Below are 20,285 nucleotides of genomic sequence, written 5' to 3' on the forward strand. Positions count from 1 at the left end.
TGTGCCTTCCACATGTTGCCACCACTCTCGAGGCCAGAAGCCATTTAATGTAATTATGAGACAATGAGTTCATTTACTGAAGTTAACTTAAAGAGCTCAATACACAAAAGGGTTAAAGATTGAACTCCAGGCATTATTCTTTAAAGCTAAAAGACTACATAACTGTTTAATAGACAACTATGTATTTTAGGGGTGCAACAATCAAGTTTAATAACGATTCAATTCATAATCTGTGGTAGCTGATACTATTCATAGTTGATATTGTTTTTTTTTTCAATACACATTTTGTCTCGGACAGATCGATCTGTTTGGATCGTAGGAATAGAAATGGATTATTTGTTACACCCTTATTAAGTTATACTACAGTTTGTCTAAAATTTGGTATATGGGAGGAAACCTTTGAGACACTTATATGTAACCACAAGTATTCAAGGATTTGCTACTATTAAATTAATTGAAAATGTAAAAAAATGACACAACAAGCTTTATAAGTTTTTTTTTTTTAGGAAATAGCAAAACCTGTACACTGCATGTGCACGATATACATAAAGCATTCTTGTTTCTTTCCTTCTTTACATTTTTTGCATCACTTTAACTTTAAGGATCAGGAACAAAACAGCATGGCAAACTCCAGTTATCAAAAAATCCTATGTACATGTAAAAGCTAAGTTAATCTGTTGAAAAAAAATGACCAAAGAGAAAAACGATTTTTTTTCCAACACCACTTCAAATGGTTTTGATTCTAATTAAATGTCCAACACAGAGTCCATCATTCATCCAGACCCGGGGACTCTCCTTGCTGTATTCTTGATGCTATTCTAATGGCTTCCTCCAGGGAAGGTTGATCAGTAAGCTGTAAAGATAAAAAAAAAAAAAAACAAACAATGTGAGAAAAAAAAAAAACATTGACACAGATTCTGTTAATCAGAATTCAATAAATGAGTTCCAGCACTCTCTCAAAATACTATCAACTCCAACACTGACAGCTTTTTAGTCTTCACAAATCACACACACTGGAATAAAACAACTTAGCACCAATGTTTGCTTTGAAATTATCACAACAAAACAAAATGCAATCAATAAGAAACACTTTTACTCAAGCAAACAGAAATAGCAGCTCATTACTTCGGCAAACTTTAATTCAATCAATGCTCTTTATGTGTAGTGATTACATTTGTGAAAACAAGATAACTTTATTCATGTCTTTTTACGAAACTCAGCAAAACATTGACAAAAGAAATAAAGATTAAACATGCTATGCAATCTAAATAAATCTAAGTGGAGGAAAATGGTTTAAAATAAAATTTCCAGGGTGCAAACAGCATCTAGACTTAAGCTTTCTTTTACTTGTTTTATTTCAGACATGGCAAGTTCAAATTAGTTTTTCTAGAATACTGGTACAAAAATTGTAAAACATTACAGAGAACTTTCCATACACTATACATTTTGAGTTTTGTTGCCAACTATTTGTTCATATTGCTTGTGGTCTGTATGTCAAATTAAGGTAAATAGAAAGCAACAACTAACTTAATTCATTACTTGAAATTTGACACTAAAAAGATCTAATTTCCTTTGAAAAAAGGCACGTTTGGTTTAAGTACATTATAAACACTCCTAAGTATAAGCTTGTATTTTAGAGAAAATTTATGCTCATCTTAGAAAAAGTGATGCCTTTTAAAAAAAAATATGAATGGCTCGACACCATCAGCCTCCACTGACAGTTCAAGTAACAATGCTTCCACTACAACCCAAACACACCTGGAAAAACAACAAAAACAACCTCACACCTGAAAGGAAAATTCCACACGTGTCTTCCTCACTTTTACTTTTTTTGCTTAGAGAAGAAAACAAATGTTTTAGCGCAGGATTGCAGAGGCGGCCATAATAACCGTTGATGACATCTAATCAGTGCGTGAATACCCTCTTTTCTTTTTGTGTGTTTGGGTGTGTGCTCTGAAAACTCCTTTTAGCATCATGTAAACAGTTTCAACAACTGCCATGTGTAAACCGTTTCAGGCTAAACATGTGGTCTCTTCTTAATGAGTTCATAACCTTATTAAGATTGTTTGAATTCAATCAACTTTTCATATCCAGATCTACCTAGCAGCCTGTTTCAATGAACATTTGGGTGCATTTGTGGTTTAATGACCTGCACAGCGATGTGGGTGCCGTTGGAGGTGGCCAGTAACGTGACGGGATGAAGATCCTCCTGCTCTTGGGTGTAGTTTGCTTCCTCCACCGTTTGGAAAGAAGCCATGTCTGGAGTCATGATGGCCACCTGAGAGAAAGTATGTGCAGATGCAGTCAAGTCGACGAGCAAAGAACAGATCAAATTTAGATATCATTATTATTATGTAATGGTTTATTTTATTTATTTTTCTCATGCTTATCACAGTAGTTTGCATGCAGCCGAGTACCTGTTCATCAGATCCATCAGTGGCTACCATGGTGACTGTATGGGCGCCTTGAGCTGCCAGCTCATGGGCGGGGATGGTTATTGTTGTGCCTTCTTGGGTTACCATGGTAATCGTTCCACCCATGGCTTGCAAGTCTGCTTCTGAGATACTGACCTGATGTGAAACACATCCGAGGTGAGAACATTCAGATTTTAAGCTAATATGGAAATATATTATATTACTAAGTTCATTTTTAAAGGGTAACCTAACCCTAAATCCTATTTTTTGGCAGTTTATCTCTATAAATGGGGCTTTAAAAGTGTTGTCTGTTCGTTGTTGCCAAATTTTTGACAAATTAAAATAAACTTGTTTAATTTTTTTTTAAAATATAGTCAAAAACTGGCTGTGTGCTGCCCCCTACAGGTTGAAACAAAGTATTACAGTTGAATGTTCTGATTGGTCAAATGGTGCAAGTTTGACGTCATCATGCTCTGAGCTCCAGAATGAAAGCCCCGCCCATCTTTGATTCTGTAACGGTCGTTGTTAGCTTTAGCATGGATCGTAGCTGTTTTCCTTCAGTTGTCAAAAATCTACTGGCTTACACGACTTTCCAGTGAACATGGAACTGAGGGAACAGAGACTGATTTCAGTTAGCACTATATCCAGCAAACTCTGTCCTGGTGATGGATTAAATGAACATTTCACTCTGGACTGATGGTTTAATATGTTAGTCTTTATTAGCTATGATGCTAGCAGCATTTTACCATTCTCAGACACGGGTCTGACCTACAAACTCTCAGCTGCATGCCGCCGTCGAGCATTACAAAATCAGCATCTGTAGCCAGCGGATGGAATCAATGAGGTTCTGGACCATGAGAACCGGCCTCAAGGGAAGGAGGAGGAGAAAAATCCTCAACCCGCTCAGTTTCTGTGGAGAAACTTGCATCACTCTGCCCGGTACCACTCTCCATAATGAAGCGTACGCTACATAAAGCTAACCTAGCTGTCTATCATAGATCCAAGCCACACCTCTGTCGCTGAATCCGCCTCCTCTACCCCCGCCCCCTTTTTAAGGGCATTTTTCAAATCTGGGCTGAGAATGAAGTCAGCCTCCGACTGTCCTGTTTGGTTACCCTTTAAGCCTCACTTGTTTTTCTGTTGCTAGCTGTTAGCCTTGTCATTCATTATGAATACTGAAATTTAGTCGAAAGTCTACAGAGGAAAACAAAACTTCCCCAAAACTCTTTTGGTCAAGAAGACTATACTGTAACCTATTGACTATTTAACAGTACCAGTACCAGTACCTGTTGCTGTGTTCCATCTTCCTGAGTTACCAAGGCAACGTGCTGCTGTCCAGACATTTCTGAACTCTCCACAGGAGTCTGCTCTGAACTGGAGTCATCCGTTTCCACCACAGTTTGCGTGTAGTTCCCATTTGGATCATCAATGGCATCTGCACAATCAATAATAGTCTCCAGTTTAGAGGTTGATATATTTTGGGAAATGACTGTTGCAGCTTCTAGGGAAGGTTTGGTATCCTGTCAGAACTCATTTGTTCGTGTTGTGTTATCGTCACTCACCTGTTGGAGGCTCAAAGTAAGCCTCCTGCTCCTCCTCGATGGGCTCTGTGTCGTTGTGTGCTGTGCGTTTGTGCATGGCCAGAGTGGAGATCTGCTTGTAGGTTTTCCCACAGTGGTTGCAGTTGTAAGGTTTGCATGGCGTGTGGACAACATGGTGTTTGTAGAGACTGGAGTATTCTGTGAAGCGCTTTTCACAGCCAGGTACCGTGCACACGTACGGTTTCTCACCTGGAGAAACAGAAAAGAAGGCGTGTTAAAGCATACTTGCTTAAAGGGTAAGAAGCTGTAAAAATCATATAAAGACCCACTCCAATGAAAACTGTGTTTTTGACATGTTCTTGTGGCATTTCTCTGATGATGCAGGACATTTATCAAAAATATGAGGCTTAAAATTGCATTTCTGACTATTTCTTTATTCAAACTGTTTAAAACAAGAGCAGATGGGAAAACTCCATCTGAAAAAGAGTCTGAGCAGGCCACAAACTCCCTGCTCCGCTCCATTCTGATGCATCCACTTACAGCACATCTGATTATTCTCATCATTTTTGTTGCACCGGTAATGTTGGGTTGGGGTTGTGAGATGCTGTAAGCTAGTGGGAGAGAGTGTAAACAGAGAGCTCTCAGGAACACGGAGGGGAAAAGGGGCGGGTTGCTCTTCACTAACAGTCTCATAACTCAGAGGTGAATTTCTAATGAACTCCTGCTGCTCTGCAGAAACTATGTCCTAGAAAATGACAGATTATTGGATTTGAGAAAAAAAAGACACCATCATAGTTAAAAGACCAATAAAACGCTTTTAAAATAGATTAAAAGAAGATCAGAAGGAGACTTCGGGTACTTCAAGTATCTAGTGGCTCAGAAAAAAATAAGGGGCAAACCTAAAAGTACTGGATCGGCTCCAAAGTGCAGAGGACAGTGGGACATTTCCAGTGACTCACCGGTGTGAATCCGCATGTGGTTCTTGTAATTGGTGGCACTGGCAAACGACCGTCCACAGCTGGGCTCAGAGCAGTAGTACGGCCGCTCCCCGGTGTGTGTTCGGATGTGAACTTTGCGGATGTTGGAGGTGGTAAACGACCTCCCGCAGCCTTCAACTGGACATTGAAATGGCTTCTCACCTGCATTGTGCAGCAGTAAGAGACAGAGAATGTGACTAAGCAAAAGACTTCGTATGCTGACTAAAGTGCAGAGTAATCTTAAGCATGATTCAAAAGACAGACTGTTTTCTATAATTCTGCTTGTGTTTATTCATCCATTGAGTTTAGTGACTGTAAACAGCTTTGTTTGTAGGTTTAACATTTAAATCCTCTTGAATGTGTCCCCTTGTTGCTCATGATGACCACGTGCAGACCCTCCAGCACTGTGATGGGCGCGGGGGAGCTTCAGTTCATCACGCTGCTCAGCCAATCCTGCAGCTTTATTGCCTTCTGTGTGTTTTTAAAGCCGGCTGCGTGTGTCTGTGGGCTGTTAGTTTCCATCAAATGCTTTTGTTTTGGTGTCACGCGTTCTTTAAGAATGATGTGCTCTCAAAGCTACAAGCCCTGAAGCTAAGTGTCAATTATCAACAGCAGGGCTCCTGTGTCAAAACAATGACATGAACCAAAACACCTTTTGAAGCCGTAGAGCGTCTCAGGTGGTGTATCTGGCCAGTGAGGTGTGCATTTGTACCTGTGTGGGTCCTGGTGTGTTTTTGGAGGTCTCCAGAGGTCTTAAAGGACTTGTGGCAGTTCAGTTCCTGACATCTGTATGGCTTTTCCCCCGTGTGTGTGCGCGAGTGGCTCTTCAGTCCATACCCTTTGTCACAAACAATCATGCTCAGTTAGGGCAATTTTTTCCAGCAGATTGCTCTGTAGCCCCCGTGCAGTCATCTGCTGCACGGGACATCAGCCTGGTTTAGTCTCAATTCATTTCTACATCTACTCTGGTTTTCACCGTTTAAATAATATTACATCCATTGACTGTCTATACAGAGCTTCAGAGTTCCAAACAGGAAGTACCTGCTGGCTCCAAGAAGCCAGAATCCCATTGACTTCTATAGAGAAATAAACAGCTGTTAGTGAGTCATGCTATTAAAAAAAAAAAAAAAAAAAAATCTTGCTCTAATACACGGCGGCTGTGGTGCAGCTGTAGGGCGGTCGACTCCTGATCAAGGTTGGCGCCAGTGATCAGCAGCGGAGCCACCATCAGAGTGTGAATGTGTTAATGGAGGTATGTGACTGTAAAGCGCTTTGGGGCTTCAAAGGAAGGTAGAAAGCGCTATACAAGTATACACCACTTTCCACTTACACATGTCAAAGTCAAGGCCCCGGGATATCCAGATCATTTTATTTTATTGTTATTAATGGCCCGATGATAACTTGCACTTGTTTTGACTTAACTTGTATAATTTTGTAAGAATACATTTCTACGGAGAGTAAAATATTGAAAGTTATACAAGGTTTAAGTTGATTTATTCAGGAATAATATTCCTGCCTTTTTATTATTCATTCATTCATTCATTCATCTTCTTGGCCGCTTCTTCCCTTTCGGGGTCGCGGGGGTGCCGGAGCCTATCCCGGCTACTGATGGGCGAAGGCGGGGTACACCCTGGACAGGTCTCCAGTCTGTCACAGGGCCTCAATCACACACATTCACTCTCACATTCACACCTAGGGGCAATTTAGAGTCACCAATGAACCTATGAAGCATGTTTTTGGAGGGTGGGAGGAAGCCGGAGTCCCCGGTGAAAACCCACGCATGCACGGGGAGAACATGCAAACTCCACACAGGAAGGTCCCAGCTGGGATTCGAACCGGGGCCTTCTCGCTGTGAGGCAAGAGCGCTAACCACTGTGCCACCGTGCAGCCCTTTTATTATTCATAATTATGTTAAAAAGTTACAGTTTTAAAAATTGCCATTCTGCTAGGTTTTTTTTTTTTTTTTTACTATTTTGGCATTTAATAAGATTTCTTAAGCTGTTTTGGAGTTTAGCTCATATTTCAGCTACATGGTAGCTGTTTTGGCTAAGGTTTTTTTTTTTTTTGTTTCTTAGAGTAATTTGGCATTTAGACAATATTTTTGCTAGCTATTAGCTTCAACGTTTTCTGCTCTCAGCACTAGCATCTTCAGCAGCCAAATTCATCTTACAGCTTTAACACTAGCATTATCACAGGTAATACTATATATCTAGTTCATAATTATGTCAAAAAGTTACAGTTTTAAAGTTTTAAAAATGTAGTTTTAGAGTGTTCAATAAATGTTTATCCTGTTTGGCCGTGATCCAAGGTGTGTTTTAAATTTCGGCCCTCTGTACGATCGAGTTTGACACCCCCGATCTAATGCTTTTTTTTTAACATATTCTCAATGATAATCCTGTTTTTTTTCCATGATATTTTTGTTTTTTGCAAGTAATTCAATATAAATTGACCAATCAGAAGCTTCAGTAAAAGCACGTGGTGCCCGCTGGCCCCAACCTCGAACTTTCACATTCGCTCAGCCCAGTTCTATATACAGTCAAAGATTTCACCTCCACATCAACTCTAAAACATATGGTTTTGCATAAGAAGTTTGGACAAGAAAAATTTGATTTTCTGCAGTCACCTGTTGCAAATTTCTTTCCACAGCCCCGGAAATCACAGACATAGGGTTTGTCTCCGGTGTGGGAGCGTTCGTGCACCTGCACCATAGAAACAAAACAAAAGGTTGAAGAGATCTTCACAGAGACGCTGTAAATATGTTTCACTCACAGCACTTATAGACCCACTCCGGTTAGCTCTTGTCTGTTTTCAAAGTGTTCACAGTGGAGTTTTAATTATGAGGATGCCTATTGTTAAGAGCTCTTTGTTTACACTTTCTCCTGCTAGCTTGCAGCCCCTCACACCCCCAGCATGTTGATCAAGATCAGATCTATCCAGTTCTGATCCAGAGTCCGGCTCAGACCAGGAAAACAAAGACGTTCATGGATCTATTTGTCTGTGAGTGGATGCACCAGAATGGAGCGGAGCTGGGAGACTTTGGCCTACCCAGAGTATTTTCTACGTCACAAATACGATCTTTCTCAACAGCATTTTTTCACCTGCTCCTGATACAAAACGGCTTGAATAGAGAAATACTTTTAAGCCTAATTTTCTTATGTCCTTCATCATTAGAAAAGTGTCACATAAACATGTTAAAAACACCAAAAACAGCATTTTCTTCAGAGTGGGTCTTGAAATGAAGACTGTTGTCACAGTGTGTGTGCACTGTGCACACATCAAAACATCCAGACTTACTTTCAGATGGTGAGCAGTTGTGTAGAGTTTCCCACAGCCTTCATATTCACAGCGGAAAGACTTCTCTCCAACATTCGATACTCTTGGCTGCCTGTTATCTTGACCCTGTAGTACAATCTAAAAAAAATCTAACACTTAAAATGCTGAACCTCAAATAAAAACACATAATGTAGAAATCTACCAATGCCTCTCACCCGCATGTGGACTTCATTGTCTGCTTCCACCCTCCCAAAGGACGTCAAAGGGTTTTCTATGCTTTCCACCTGGAGGGGAGATGTTAGACAGGTGTTTGCACAGGTTTAAGCTTTCAAACACTTTCACTTTCAGCTGTTTTATTTTATCCAGACCATAGTCGTCCATGGGTTCATGTACCTTCCAGAGCTTTACTTGTTTTTTTTTTTTTTTCCAACTTCTCTCACACATTTTCATTTAACCACAAAAAAGGTGTCTAAAAGACCCGAAATACCAGCTTTTCATGTTTGAAGCTGTTATTATGTCCTCTAGACATTTTGTTCTTGTTGATAAAAATAAAAAAATACATAAATATCCTTTATAGGATTAAATGCCAATTGAATAAAAACACACCTATAATATCCATTCAGGTAGAAGAATTGGATCCCTCAAAGTTAGAGGAATTCATTGAAGATCAATTTGTGAACCATGTATCGACATGTTTATCAAACCATGTAAGAGGGAAAATACACAACTCTAATAGGAAATAGTTTTAATTAATGGCATTAATTTATTTTTAAAACACAACAAAACCAAAGATAAGATGTAAAGAAAGGTCTGATGAAAAAGATCCTGAATCAGGCCGTCAATCAAGTCTGTCTCATTCTGATTCTTCTGTCAGAAATTCCCCGACACAGATTACTTCAGAAAAAACCCTTCTAGATATCAATGAAACCAGTTTGGATTCACAGAGGAAATTTTAAAGTGGATAAAGAAGGCTACAGTTGATTTGTACATTTGGGGGCATTTGTTTGGGAGCAGTGATCGTGATGTAGATCTCTTCTGGCCAATATAATGCCCATTGTTTGTAGTTTTGCTGTTATTTCTTGGCACTTAACTATTTAGTCAAACGGCAGCTGGCCAATCACATTGCAGCATTGCGTTTACCTTGGTGTTATACTGTTCTAAAACGCTGATGGTTTCTGGGTCGATGGCTGTGGCCTCGGCCTGCAGGTCTGCGATGGTCCCGTCCGCCTGAATGGCTAGGATGGTGCTGGGTTGAGGCATGTGCACTGTGTGCTGGATGTAGGCGGTGCTGCCGTCCTCAAGCTGCACCTCCTGCAAGCCGCCCTGGTCGTACGTCTCTGAACGGAACCAAAGAGGAAGAACGTGCAGAAAATTAGGCAAGGAAATGAAGCTGGCCCAGCAAAGTCATCTGAAGCTTTGTTTTCGATTTTTGCACATTAAAATTAATTCCGATACTTTTTTCATGTATGTTTAGATTTTAGCAGCAAGGCTGAAGTCAGACTCATTGACTGTGTAAGTAAAACCTGGACTGAGCAACCCCACCCGTCTCGTGTTCCGAATAGGAAGTACCCGCTGGTATCAAGACGACCCAAGTCCATAGACTTCCATTGAGAAATAGACAGTTATTTGTCAGTCATTTTATTTGTCAGAATGTTTTTCTTATTGCAAGTAATTCAAGTTAGAAATTGACCAATTAGATGCCTCAGTGAAAGCAGGTGGTGCCTCCAGGCTCACTTATGATTGGCGACAGTAGTTCCTCTAAAGACGTGACTCAGACCGACTTGGCCTAATCGCTGTCGACGGGTCGTAATCGTTTGAAAATGGCGGTGGAAGTGACGGAGAAGGCTCTGGCCTGATTTCATGAAGGCTGGAGGTAAGGCATTTCCTATGGGGGACCTCAACACTTGTTATGTCCAGTTCTTATAAACGCCTATGGTCAGACTTTACATTTAGTGAGAACCTCAACTAAGTTATGTTAGTTTGTTAGGTATGAAAATAGGTATTTGTATTGCCTTCAGACAAAACAATTCTTTCTTAAACTTTTGTTTTGAATTGGTATGAAAGTTAGCATGGCTCAAAAATGGCACAAAGGAGTACAACTATTCTTATAACTTTCAGAATGTGTCCTGCTGCAAATTTACCTTTGGGTGTGTGAATAAATGCTGTTGTTCCATCTTCTAACTGCACAGCCTGTCCATCTTCAAGCTGTAAACTGTCTCCTCCTATGGCATCATTTCAAAATAAATGTTTGGAGCTTATCTAATAATCAGGTAAGATTGTGGTTTTTATTTGACTCTTTACCTGTTTTAGGCATCGGCACGTGCTGAACGTAGGCAGCAGAGCCGTCCTCCAGCTGGATCACCTGTCCATCCATGATCTGCCCATCTGAAAAGGAAGCTTTGGAGTCGTGTTGGATGTAGGCAGTGGAGCCATCTGCCAGAGTGACTGCCTGCAGGCTCACCGTGTCCATGCTCTCCATCTGATCTCCGTCTAAAAAGGTTGTTTTTTTTAAACCAAAACAACACTCAAAGTTTTGCCATTGACAGGATCTACAGGCTCCCGTGAAACCTGAATGAGCACTGGACTTTGTTATGGTGCTGTTAAAGTCCCACTCCCATGAAAATGCTGTTCTTAACACAATCATGTGGCATTTTCTGATGATGGAAGACATTTATACAAGAATTAAGCTTATTATTGTGATTCTGAGTATTTATTTAAACTGTTGTGAATCAGGAGCAGATTTAAAAATGCTGTTTGAAAAAGCTTGTAGTTGTTACATAGAAGCTCCAATTGGCCGACCACAAGCTCCCTGCTCCCCTCTATTCTGATACAGACAAATAGATCCATGAACGCCATTTTTATTGCACCGTTAAAGTTAGGTTGGGGTAGTGAGAGCTGTCAGCTAGCAGGAGAGAGTTTAAAGAGATCAGTGACGGGAAATGAGGGCAGGTTTACTCTGCACCAACAGTCCCGCTCACAACTCAAAGGTGAATTTCTGATCAACTTCCACTCTGCAGAAACTACATCCTAGAAAACGACAAATTGTTTGTTTGTTTTTTGCTTAAAAAGAGGATAATCCTAAAAAAGATCTGGGAATGCTTATAAAATAGATCAAAAGACGATGGGCGTGGGACTTTAAGAGATATCTCTTTTTACAACACAAATGCTACTATTGTGGACTTTTCTTTTTACACAACGGAAATGGTACATTAGGGAGCTCACCTCCCACCGCCACAGCCTCCGTCAGACAGAGAGTAACTGGCTGTCCGTCAGCATCATGAAACTCTGACATTCCCTGGGAGTCCCGGTTTATCTGGGCCAAGAGCATGCTTCAGCTGCTGCTGGGAGGGGTGCAGGAGACCCAAGATGATGCTGGAGCCTGCAGGTTAGAAAACTCTTCAGAACAGGGGTGCCTGAACTTTTCCGCTCAAAGGGCTAAAATCTAAATGAGATCCCAGTCCGCGGGCCAAATACAATATTTTTTTGCATGTCACGTGGCTCCATTGGAAGTGACCATGAAGGCTCTTGGGAATTTCTAACACACAAAAAAAGACCAAGCCTGGCTCACTAGTGTGTTGTTTTACCTATAGCTGCAAGCAAAGACAGTACTAACAGTACCACCTGGAGGCCAAAAGTGTATTACAGCTGTAGAGTTTTGAAACACTGTAGAGCAGAGATGTCAAACTCAATACCAGAGGGGGGCCAATTTCCAAAACACATCTTAAGCTTGTGGGCCGAACAGGATAAACATTTATTGAACACTCTAAAACTACATTTTTGAAACTTTAAAACAGCAAGTTTTTAACATTATTATGAACTAGATATATAGCATTACCTTCAATAATGCTAGTGTGAATACAGTAAGCTGAATTTGGCCGCTGAAGATGCTAGTGCTGAAATAAAATAAAATGATCTGGAGGATCACCTGGAGAATTACCCGGAGGGCCAGATCCGGCCCCCAGGCCTTGAATTTTACACGTGTCATAGAAAATCAATGAGAAAGGGGAAACCAAAACTTGGCGGGCCAAATCTGGCCTGCGGGCCCCACTTTGGGCACCCATGCTTTAGAACAAACCTGGGATGCTGCAGCACTGACATTTAGATAACAAATAAATTTAAAGCTCAAGTGTGCGTGATTAACAAAAAGAGTAGTGGCATTGATTCTATTCCTCCTGTTTTCATAGAGAAAAAAGAAATCACATTTATTACGAACACGTTACATAAGATGTTACCAAACAAAAATAATGTCAGTCTTAGTTTAAATTAAAATATAAGTAACTTAAATAGAAATAATACTACTTTTGAGGCTGTAAAACTGAAGAAGATAAAACTAATATTAGTTTCATAATAATTATGAAACCGTTAAACGTAATAATTTGATTCTACAATTTTATCAAAAGCTAATTAAATAAGTTCCTTCCAGTTATATTTTCAAATTAATAATAAACATAAAACAAATCATGGGACATCAATAGCATGGTTAAGTTTAAATATTAGCTGTCACCGCTTGTGTGTTTGGCGCTAAGTGGATGTAGCATGTTGTGCTAGTTAGCTACACTGCATCAAAACTATGACTTGCAACTTTTTAAGTGGAGGGTTTTCACGTTTAAAATCAATTCAAAATCCACTTGCGTTAAACAGTGAAGGGCAGCCAGGGCAAACTCTTGACAACCGCTAAATTATTACTTTCACAACGGAGGAAATGTTAGCTAAAATGCTAACAGCGGGGCTAACTGCTTCAATCATGACGTTTTAGTGATAAACCAGTCTACTTCTTCTTGACTACGGTATTTTATAAAGAATTCAATGACAGTAAACTGTAGTGCGAGGTCTAAGTGGAGTATTTTTTGCTAACTGGAGGCTAGTTAGCCAGCTCAATCAAGCTATTAGCACAGTTCTGTCAACTAGCGACGCAGTAAGGAAACATGTACGAGGAATCCATGATCTTTTAATGATATCATAAGAATTATAAGTCGGAAGATGCCAGCTTTCCCATTTAATAGCAGTATCTCCTCTCCAACTAATCTCATGCGAGAGCCCGTCACTCCCACTCACGACACGGAGATGGCTGTAGGAATAATGCACACTGGGTAAAAACCAAGTTATATACTAACCTCCGAAAAATTTCCAACAATTCCTCCTGTTCGACCACCATGCACCAGTGCAGGAAACGATCGTGTCGGGAACATGTATGACAGCATAATCATTGCACTATTGTCCCGCCTATCAACCTTTGGTGAGACGTGATTGGTTCACGCGTCTCAAAGTTCGGTTTTATTGGTCAACTCCCGCGTCAACAACAACAATTTGTTCTGATCGGTTTGTATTCAGTGTCACGGGCCCCAGGCAGACGCCATTCTGCTTCAGTTTTCGTATTGTTTGCGGCTTAAGAGCGTAACAACGCTGCACCACACCAGGAAAAGAAGGTATAAGCTTGAAAACAGCTCAACAATTCCTCGACCCCCAGCGAGCCGCGCGCCCGTGCTCCTTAAATGCAGCAGACATGTTCTAAACAGAGACGCGAGTGGAAGTTTTGCGGCATCCATGTTGAAAACAAGGTCGTGTGGGAAAAGAAGGGGAATGTGGGCAATGCAGTGAACACAGACTCATCCCGTCACTCTGCAGTACATTTCCACACGAACCGAGTTAGGCTGTGATAAACACGAACACATTACCCTAAAAGATCATTTTGTTTAAATGCAAATGAAAAATGCAGGATATCTTACACGATAAAATAGCATTTTGAGCCTTGAAAATGACTAAACACAGATTTGAAGCGCAGGAAACGGCATCCATCGTGACTGTAGTTTTGACAGTATCAGAATCTTCATTCTGTGCAAAAATATCATATTTAGGTTATATATATATATATATATATATATATATATATATATATATATATATATATATATATATAAATATTTGATTTTTATTTCAAAGATATTTTAAAATTTCTTTTTTTCATTAAAAAATAATTGTGATTCTCTGAAATCAGTGCACTTTGTGTAAAAAATGTATACCTCAAATATTTCATATTACACCACAAAATGCATTTTAACAAATGCAATACAATATAATAGAATATTGAACATCACATGGCATGATCTATGAAATTAACACATTTCCCTTAACAATTGTAAATATGAATTTTATTTTGTAATGAAAAAAACACATTTTATTCTGCAGACAATCAAAGGGAATTTATAAATGTGTTGAACACAGAGTAAAACAAAAATAAAATCATAGAGGGATTACAACAAACTATCTTTGAAGCTAGTTCAGGGCACTGGAGCCCCATGTGGCACTTTTACTCCTCCATTGTGGCTTTTTGGTTAAAATAAAATGTTTTTAATTTAAAAAAAAAGTAACTGTAGAGGGAAAAAGTAAGTAAGTAAACTGTAAAGTTAAGAAAAGGTAAACTACCTCAAACTTTATTCAACTCATTCACAAACAGTTAAAGGATGGTATGACTAATTTAATGAGGATCCTAATAACGGCAGGTGTAATTCTCCATCAATCCTTAGTTTATCAATGTCGTACTGTCACATTTGGACTGAATTTGAGCTTCATTTATCACAGAAAATCAATTTATTGTAAGCAAGCATAACCAGAATTAAAGCCACGTTAAATTATAATCCACTGGATTATAAAGCAGATTTTCTTTTTTTGAACAAATTCAATGATTTAAAGTGTTTCTCATGGTTTTAATATATGGTAGGGTCCCTTCATTAGCTCTTATTATATTTATGAATTTGTGACTGAAATGCACCAGAAACAGGAAAATAAACAGCTTTTTAAAAGTCATTGATGACTTTACACTTCCTACTGTATTTGCTGCATTGACATGATCCTATGGTGTAGGATGTCTTTTATTTTGAAAGGAAGTAGGAAATCATGTAAAGCTCTTTCAAAAGTAAAAAAAAAAAATCATATATATATTTTTTAAAGCTATTTTCTGGGGGAAAAAAACCCACAATAGTTTATTCAAATGTATCATGTCAGTAGAAAAGCATAAATCAGTATCTTATTTTTCTAAAGGGTGAGTGAAGACTTTGTGTCTACTGGGTTTTGGGTGGAGATGAAGGTTGCAGACCCCTGATCTAGACAAACCAAAGTGATGTTTTTTGGTTGCGTCGCTCCTTCAAAATCGACTGGAATGACGTTGATCATGTTAACGGTTGAAACATAACAGTAAATCAAAGAGTGTAAGCCCTGGAGCTCAGGTGTTAAAGGGTTCAAACTGTTTGACCTTGAGGATTTTTTACACCGCACAAATTCTATACAGAGCTAGTGGGAAAATATTATCATGCAATATCCAGAAACAGTTCTTAGAAAATAAAGAAGGATACAAACTGAGATGATGCAGGAACTTGAGAAGAACCGCAAAGAAAGATGTCTGTGTGTCTTTGTGTGGCACTGAACTCTGGAACAGGTTAAATAATGAGCTCAAACAATTTTCAAACATCCATCAATTCAAGAAAATGTAAACTCTAATTTCACAACAAGATGAGTCAGAGATCAACTGGAGTTTGAATAATTCCATATACATGGCTGTGTGAACACGAATGTGTTGATTTAACCAAATCTCTTTTAATTACAACGATGAGTGTTATGTACAGTCATTTTATTGACTTCTTTTTTAATTACAGTCAAGAAGCTATCAGTTTTATTTACTTGATCTGCAAAGTGTAGTGATGAAAACTGGGTTTATGTGTTTTAATGGTATCAATAATTATTACATATCTGTTACTGTTGCGGCCAGAATTTCAAATGTTTATGTGTTGGAACTTTATTTTGAAATGTTCTCCTGGAAGTCCAGTGTCAGCTGTCGGGGTTTGTGGTGTCTTTACAGGGGAGTCTCCCCGCTCTGACACATGTAGTGATCAGGGGATTCCTCGTGTGAGACGCAGGCAGGAGAAGACCACTCCCACTCCCACTCAGGCCGGTGTTTGGTCCCACTCTGCTGCCAGCATGTACACAGGGATGCGGATGGAGAACCGCCGGAGCGCTGAGGCTCTGGAGGCTGCAGCTCTGAGGCAGCAGAGGAGGCTGAAACAAGCCATCCGCTTCATCCATCGAGACTCTGCTGATCTGTTGCCCTTGGATGGACTGAAGAAACTTGGAACATCTCAACAGGGAGTGAGCCTCGTGTCACATTCCTAACATTATCTGTTATTTGTGACAATTATTCTTCCGTGATTGCCCAGAGAATAGCATTTTAGGTGATGGTGTTGAAATGTGCAGGTTATGTAATGAAAGCTCTTTTGTCTCAGTTCAGAAAATCCATCTGAACACTATAATGTAGATAATTTAGCATGCTGTTTTTGCTCCTGTCAGCATTCCTGAATATAATGATGTTTTTTTATTTCCATGTTGTTTCCGAGCTAAAGCAGAGCTTTGTGTTTGCTGCAGCAGCCACATAACATCCTCCAAAAGCGGCTGCTGCAAGCACGGCTGTCCTGTGAAGGCATGCCAGCAAACAGCGGAGGGATGCTCCGGGCGGAGGACAAGAAGGAGGACGAGGACTTTGTTCACGTGTTATGCAAAGTAGGAGGAAGATAAATTGTAGTTTTGGAACACCATAGACCAGGGGTGTCAAACTCAATCGCACAGGGAGCCAAAATCCAAAACACCTGAGGTCACAGGCGGAACAGGATAAACATTTGTTGAACACTCTAAAACTACATTTTTAAAACTTTAAAACCGTAACTTTTTAACATATACTCAACAAAAATATAAACACAACACTTTTGTTTTTGCTCCCATTTTTCATGAGATGGACTTGAAGATCTAAAATTCATTCCAGATACACAATATAACTATTTCTCTCAAACATTGTTCACAAATCTGTCTAAATCTGTGATAGTGATCCCTTCTGCTTTGCTGAGATAATCCATCCCACCTCACAGGTGTGCCACATCAAGATGCTGATCTGATCATGGTTAGTGCATAGGTGTGTGTCAGACTGCCCACAATAAAAGGCCACCCTGAAATGTGCAGAGAGACCAAAATACTGAAAGTTATTTAGGTTTTGGCTGATTTATTCTGGAATAATATTCCTGTCTGTTTTTATTCAATTTTATGTTTAAAAAAAGTTACAGTTTAAAAGCTTAAACTATTTGTTTTTCATGTATTCAATAAATGTTTGGCCTGAGACCCACTTTGTGTTTTGGATTTAGGACCCCTGTGTGATTGAGTTTGAAACTCCTGCTCTGAAGTGTCCCTAGCTGTGCATGGAAGCGTGATTGTGTGGCCCAGCAACAGACCGGCTGCCTGTTCAGGGTGTACCTCACCTTCACCCTACAGTAGCTGGGTCAGGCTCCAGTGACCCTGAAAGGTCAACGGACTGATGGGCTTTTCAGCTGTTTGCTGTTAGAAAATAAGATGCTTTTTATCAACTGCAGCTCCAGTGTGTTTCCCTTTGTGTTTCAGTGTTTAGGACAGGAAGTGAAAGTGCTGGTTGACACCGGCTGCAAACTGAACCTCATGTCATCACGGACTGTGCAGAACTTAGGGTAAGGCAGCCTCATATTTTCATTAACAGCACATACATTTGACCCATATTGCACTTTATTGTTTAAAGTTTGACCGCTTTAGTTGAGAAGAACCAAGCGGAGCTGAACGGCTTTCCGTTTCCTCATAATGTCTGCGTCCAAGGATGCATCCAGGAGCTCAGCCTGACCATCGGACAGCTCAGAGTCACGGCTGCTTTTCTCATTCTGGGTATGGAAGATGATAACTGTGAAGTTTAAAGTGACTTCAATATGATGTTTTATGATAACATTTGTTTTCAGAAAGCACTGAGCCCCTCATGTCTCTGGGAATAAAGACATTGCGTTCTCTCAAGGTAAAAAAAAGAACATGTCCAGCTCAGTTTACATCCAGAGGGAACATAAGACAGTATTTAACACAAAGCAAATTGAAGAAAATATGATTTTATTTGATCAAAGAAGAGCATGTGCACATAAGAACATCTGAATGTGCTAGTTCACTTTCAGCTTATCCCTTTCGGGGTCCCCACAGCGTAACAGCACCCACTGTTTGGCATCAGTGATTTTGGCAGAGTTTTTACGCCGGATGCCCTTCCTGACACAACCCTGTACTTGAGGGGCACAGGGACCCAGTTAGGCAGCAGCGTCAAGGGTCTTGACTAAGGACCCAATCTGGGTGGAGATCAGTGGACAACCCTGGGTATCGAACCCAGGGCTCCTGCGTGTCAGCCCTTCACCTAGCCCACTGAGCCACCCAGCCGCTATAAGAACATCTGAATGAAACGTTTTCAAATAAATTCAAATCTTATTGTCATTATTTCATCTGTTCATTCCTCATCTATACTGCAGTCCGTAATCGACACAGAGAAGCAGATGTTGGTGTTTGGAACAGCGAATAGAGAGTGAGTGCATTTTACCAGAAAGCCAAACAAGGTAACATTTAAAACGATGTTTAGTGCATTGAAAATGTAAATAGATGTTTTCCATTTTTACTAGAAACAGTAAAAAACCTGAAGCACGTTTTGTTTTTTTATTTTCTTCACTTTCACATTGAACAAATGTTTGAATTTTACTTTTACTTTTTTAAGAGCAAAAATCATTTTTGCAAATAAATATGTGATAAAAGTGTATCTGGTAACCACAGTTGAGCAGTTATTATGAAAGCTCCTTAATGCTATATAACCATTCATATCATATTTGAAACACACATTTCTGAGACTCCTATCTCATCAGCACGATCCAAACTTTCCTTAAAAACTCATTCCATAGAAGCTGGTCCATGTTTTCTGCCTTGCAGTTCATAATCAGTCCACCTGGGGCAGTAGAAAGGATTTCCCTGCTCATTTCAAAATGGCTGCTCCCATGAAATCTCCCAAAAAATTTTTGTGGGAAAAATTCTTATTTTGTCATTGCTTTTTTAAAATGACTACTTGCTGTATTGAAAGAATGTAAAATTTGCTGATAATGAATTCTTTATAACAAACTATGTTAAACTGTGTTCAAAATGTGTGGATCAAATCTGAGACATTGCCTAATGAAGGTTCAAGGTGCATTCACACCGAACGTGATTTGTGCGACAAATCAGCCAATGTTTTAGGATGATGGCTCTAAGTAACGGTGTCTGTGGATATCTCACTTGGAACGTATGAAGACACAGATGATGTGAAGAAATAAATCAGGTTTATTGATTGTGGAGAGTTCTACAAAAACATCAGTAATCATGTCTCCATGTTAGGATTTATTTGATTATTTTTCAAAGATCTTCCTGGTACAGGGGGCTGTGTCTGTATGACAGCTGCTTCCACAGTGTTTCTGTGTCTCTGGGGCTGAGCTTGAAGGGTCTCTGTCTCACATTAACCTGAGGGGGAAAAAGTTAATTTAGGAGACCTTTTTTCTTTCTTTATTGTCTTACAGCGTGTTTTCTCTCTTTTTGCAGCTCTTCTGACTGCTGACATGCAGGTTACTGACTTCCTGCCTCAAAACACAGCCTGACAATAAAAACACATCCATCAATGACTCATTTTTGCAGTAAACACTGTCACACATTTTCTCCCTGATTCTTTTTTTTTCTTTTTTAAGGAAATTCAATAAAACCATAATATTTCTTCACATAGAAGCATCTATTGCTCCTCCTGCAGCACTGCACTCTGGAGTCCGTCCTAACTCAGTATAAACTCTCACTGGTGCTCTGTAAAAACTGTCAACAGAGACGTTTTGTAGTGTTAAAAAGAACGGGGATTCACAGCTATAAACTGTAAGACATCATCAGTATATATTGTAACTGTGTTCCACACAGCCTCGATGTTTGTATTCTATTTTTTAATGGTTTTTTTAGCCAGAAATGTATTTACACTGATGTCAGTGCTTTCAATATTTGTAGTGATTGCAACATGTGTTATGTTTTATTACATTACTGTAGTTTAAATGAAGGCTCAATTAAATCAGGATTAACGTCACTGTTTTCTGTCTGTGATTGTTGTTCAAGGTTTGTTGTCACAACAAATGCGATGGAATAAATAAATGAATAAAAAACAGGAATATCTCTAAAAAGCAATAAATAAATAAATAAATAAAACACTGGAGTCAGAC

General features: G+C 39.5%; 2 protein-coding genes across 9 annotated transcripts; one reads left to right on the top strand and one right to left on the bottom strand.

Moving 5' to 3' along the window:
* Positions 1 to 484: 484 nt before the first annotated feature.
* znf143b (zinc finger protein 143b) lies at positions 485 to 13,546 on the bottom strand. Of its 3 annotated transcripts, none has more exons than XM_024282817.2 (15): positions 13,320 to 13,546; positions 11,428 to 11,584; positions 10,507 to 10,695; positions 10,347 to 10,427; positions 9,346 to 9,542; positions 8,421 to 8,489; positions 8,227 to 8,343; positions 7,556 to 7,631; positions 5,645 to 5,770; positions 4,915 to 5,094; positions 3,977 to 4,204; positions 3,701 to 3,849; positions 2,418 to 2,570; positions 2,150 to 2,278; positions 485 to 853 (listed from the first exon to the last, which is right to left on the bottom strand). In XM_024282817.2, the coding sequence occupies exons 2-15, from the start codon at positions 11,531 to 11,533 to the stop codon at positions 770 to 772; spliced, it is 1,884 nt and encodes a 627-aa protein (XP_024138585.1). In that variant the 5' UTR covers positions 11,534 to 11,584; positions 13,320 to 13,546; the 3' UTR covers positions 485 to 769. The 3 variants fall into 3 exon arrangements, with proteins under 3 accessions (XP_024138585.1, XP_024138586.1, XP_024138587.1); XM_024282818.1 differs by lacking the exon at positions 13,320 to 13,546 and having other exon boundaries at positions 10,507 to 10,602; positions 10,667 to 10,695; positions 11,428 to 11,541; XM_024282819.2 differs by lacking the exon at positions 13,320 to 13,546 and having other exon boundaries at positions 10,507 to 10,590; positions 10,667 to 10,695; positions 11,428 to 11,540.
* LOC112152943 (nuclear receptor-interacting protein 3) lies at positions 2,530 to 20,276 on the top strand. 6 transcript variants are annotated; one of them, XM_024282826.2, is made up of 8 exons: positions 2,530 to 2,591; positions 16,058 to 16,344; positions 16,618 to 16,752; positions 17,638 to 17,720; positions 17,789 to 17,928; positions 18,000 to 18,052; positions 18,546 to 18,598; positions 19,633 to 20,276. In XM_024282826.2, the coding sequence occupies exons 2-8, from the start codon at positions 16,177 to 16,179 to the stop codon at positions 19,646 to 19,648; spliced, it is 648 nt and encodes a 215-aa protein (XP_024138594.1). In that variant the 5' UTR covers positions 2,530 to 2,591; positions 16,058 to 16,176; the 3' UTR covers positions 19,649 to 20,276. The 6 variants fall into 6 exon arrangements, with proteins under 6 accessions (XP_024138594.1, XP_024138593.1, XP_036068058.1 ...); XM_024282825.2 differs by lacking the exon at positions 2,530 to 2,591 and adding an exon at positions 13,521 to 13,631; XM_036212165.1 differs by lacking the exon at positions 2,530 to 2,591 and adding an exon at positions 13,521 to 13,631 and having other exon boundaries at positions 18,546 to 18,629; positions 19,633 to 20,228.
* Positions 20,277 to 20,285: the final 9 nt, after the last annotated feature.

Source organism: Oryzias melastigma, linkage group LG6 (assembly GCF_002922805.2).
Source record: "Oryzias melastigma strain HK-1 linkage group LG6, ASM292280v2, whole genome shotgun sequence".
Lineage (NCBI taxonomy): Eukaryota > Metazoa > Chordata > Actinopteri > Beloniformes > Adrianichthyidae > Oryzias > Oryzias melastigma.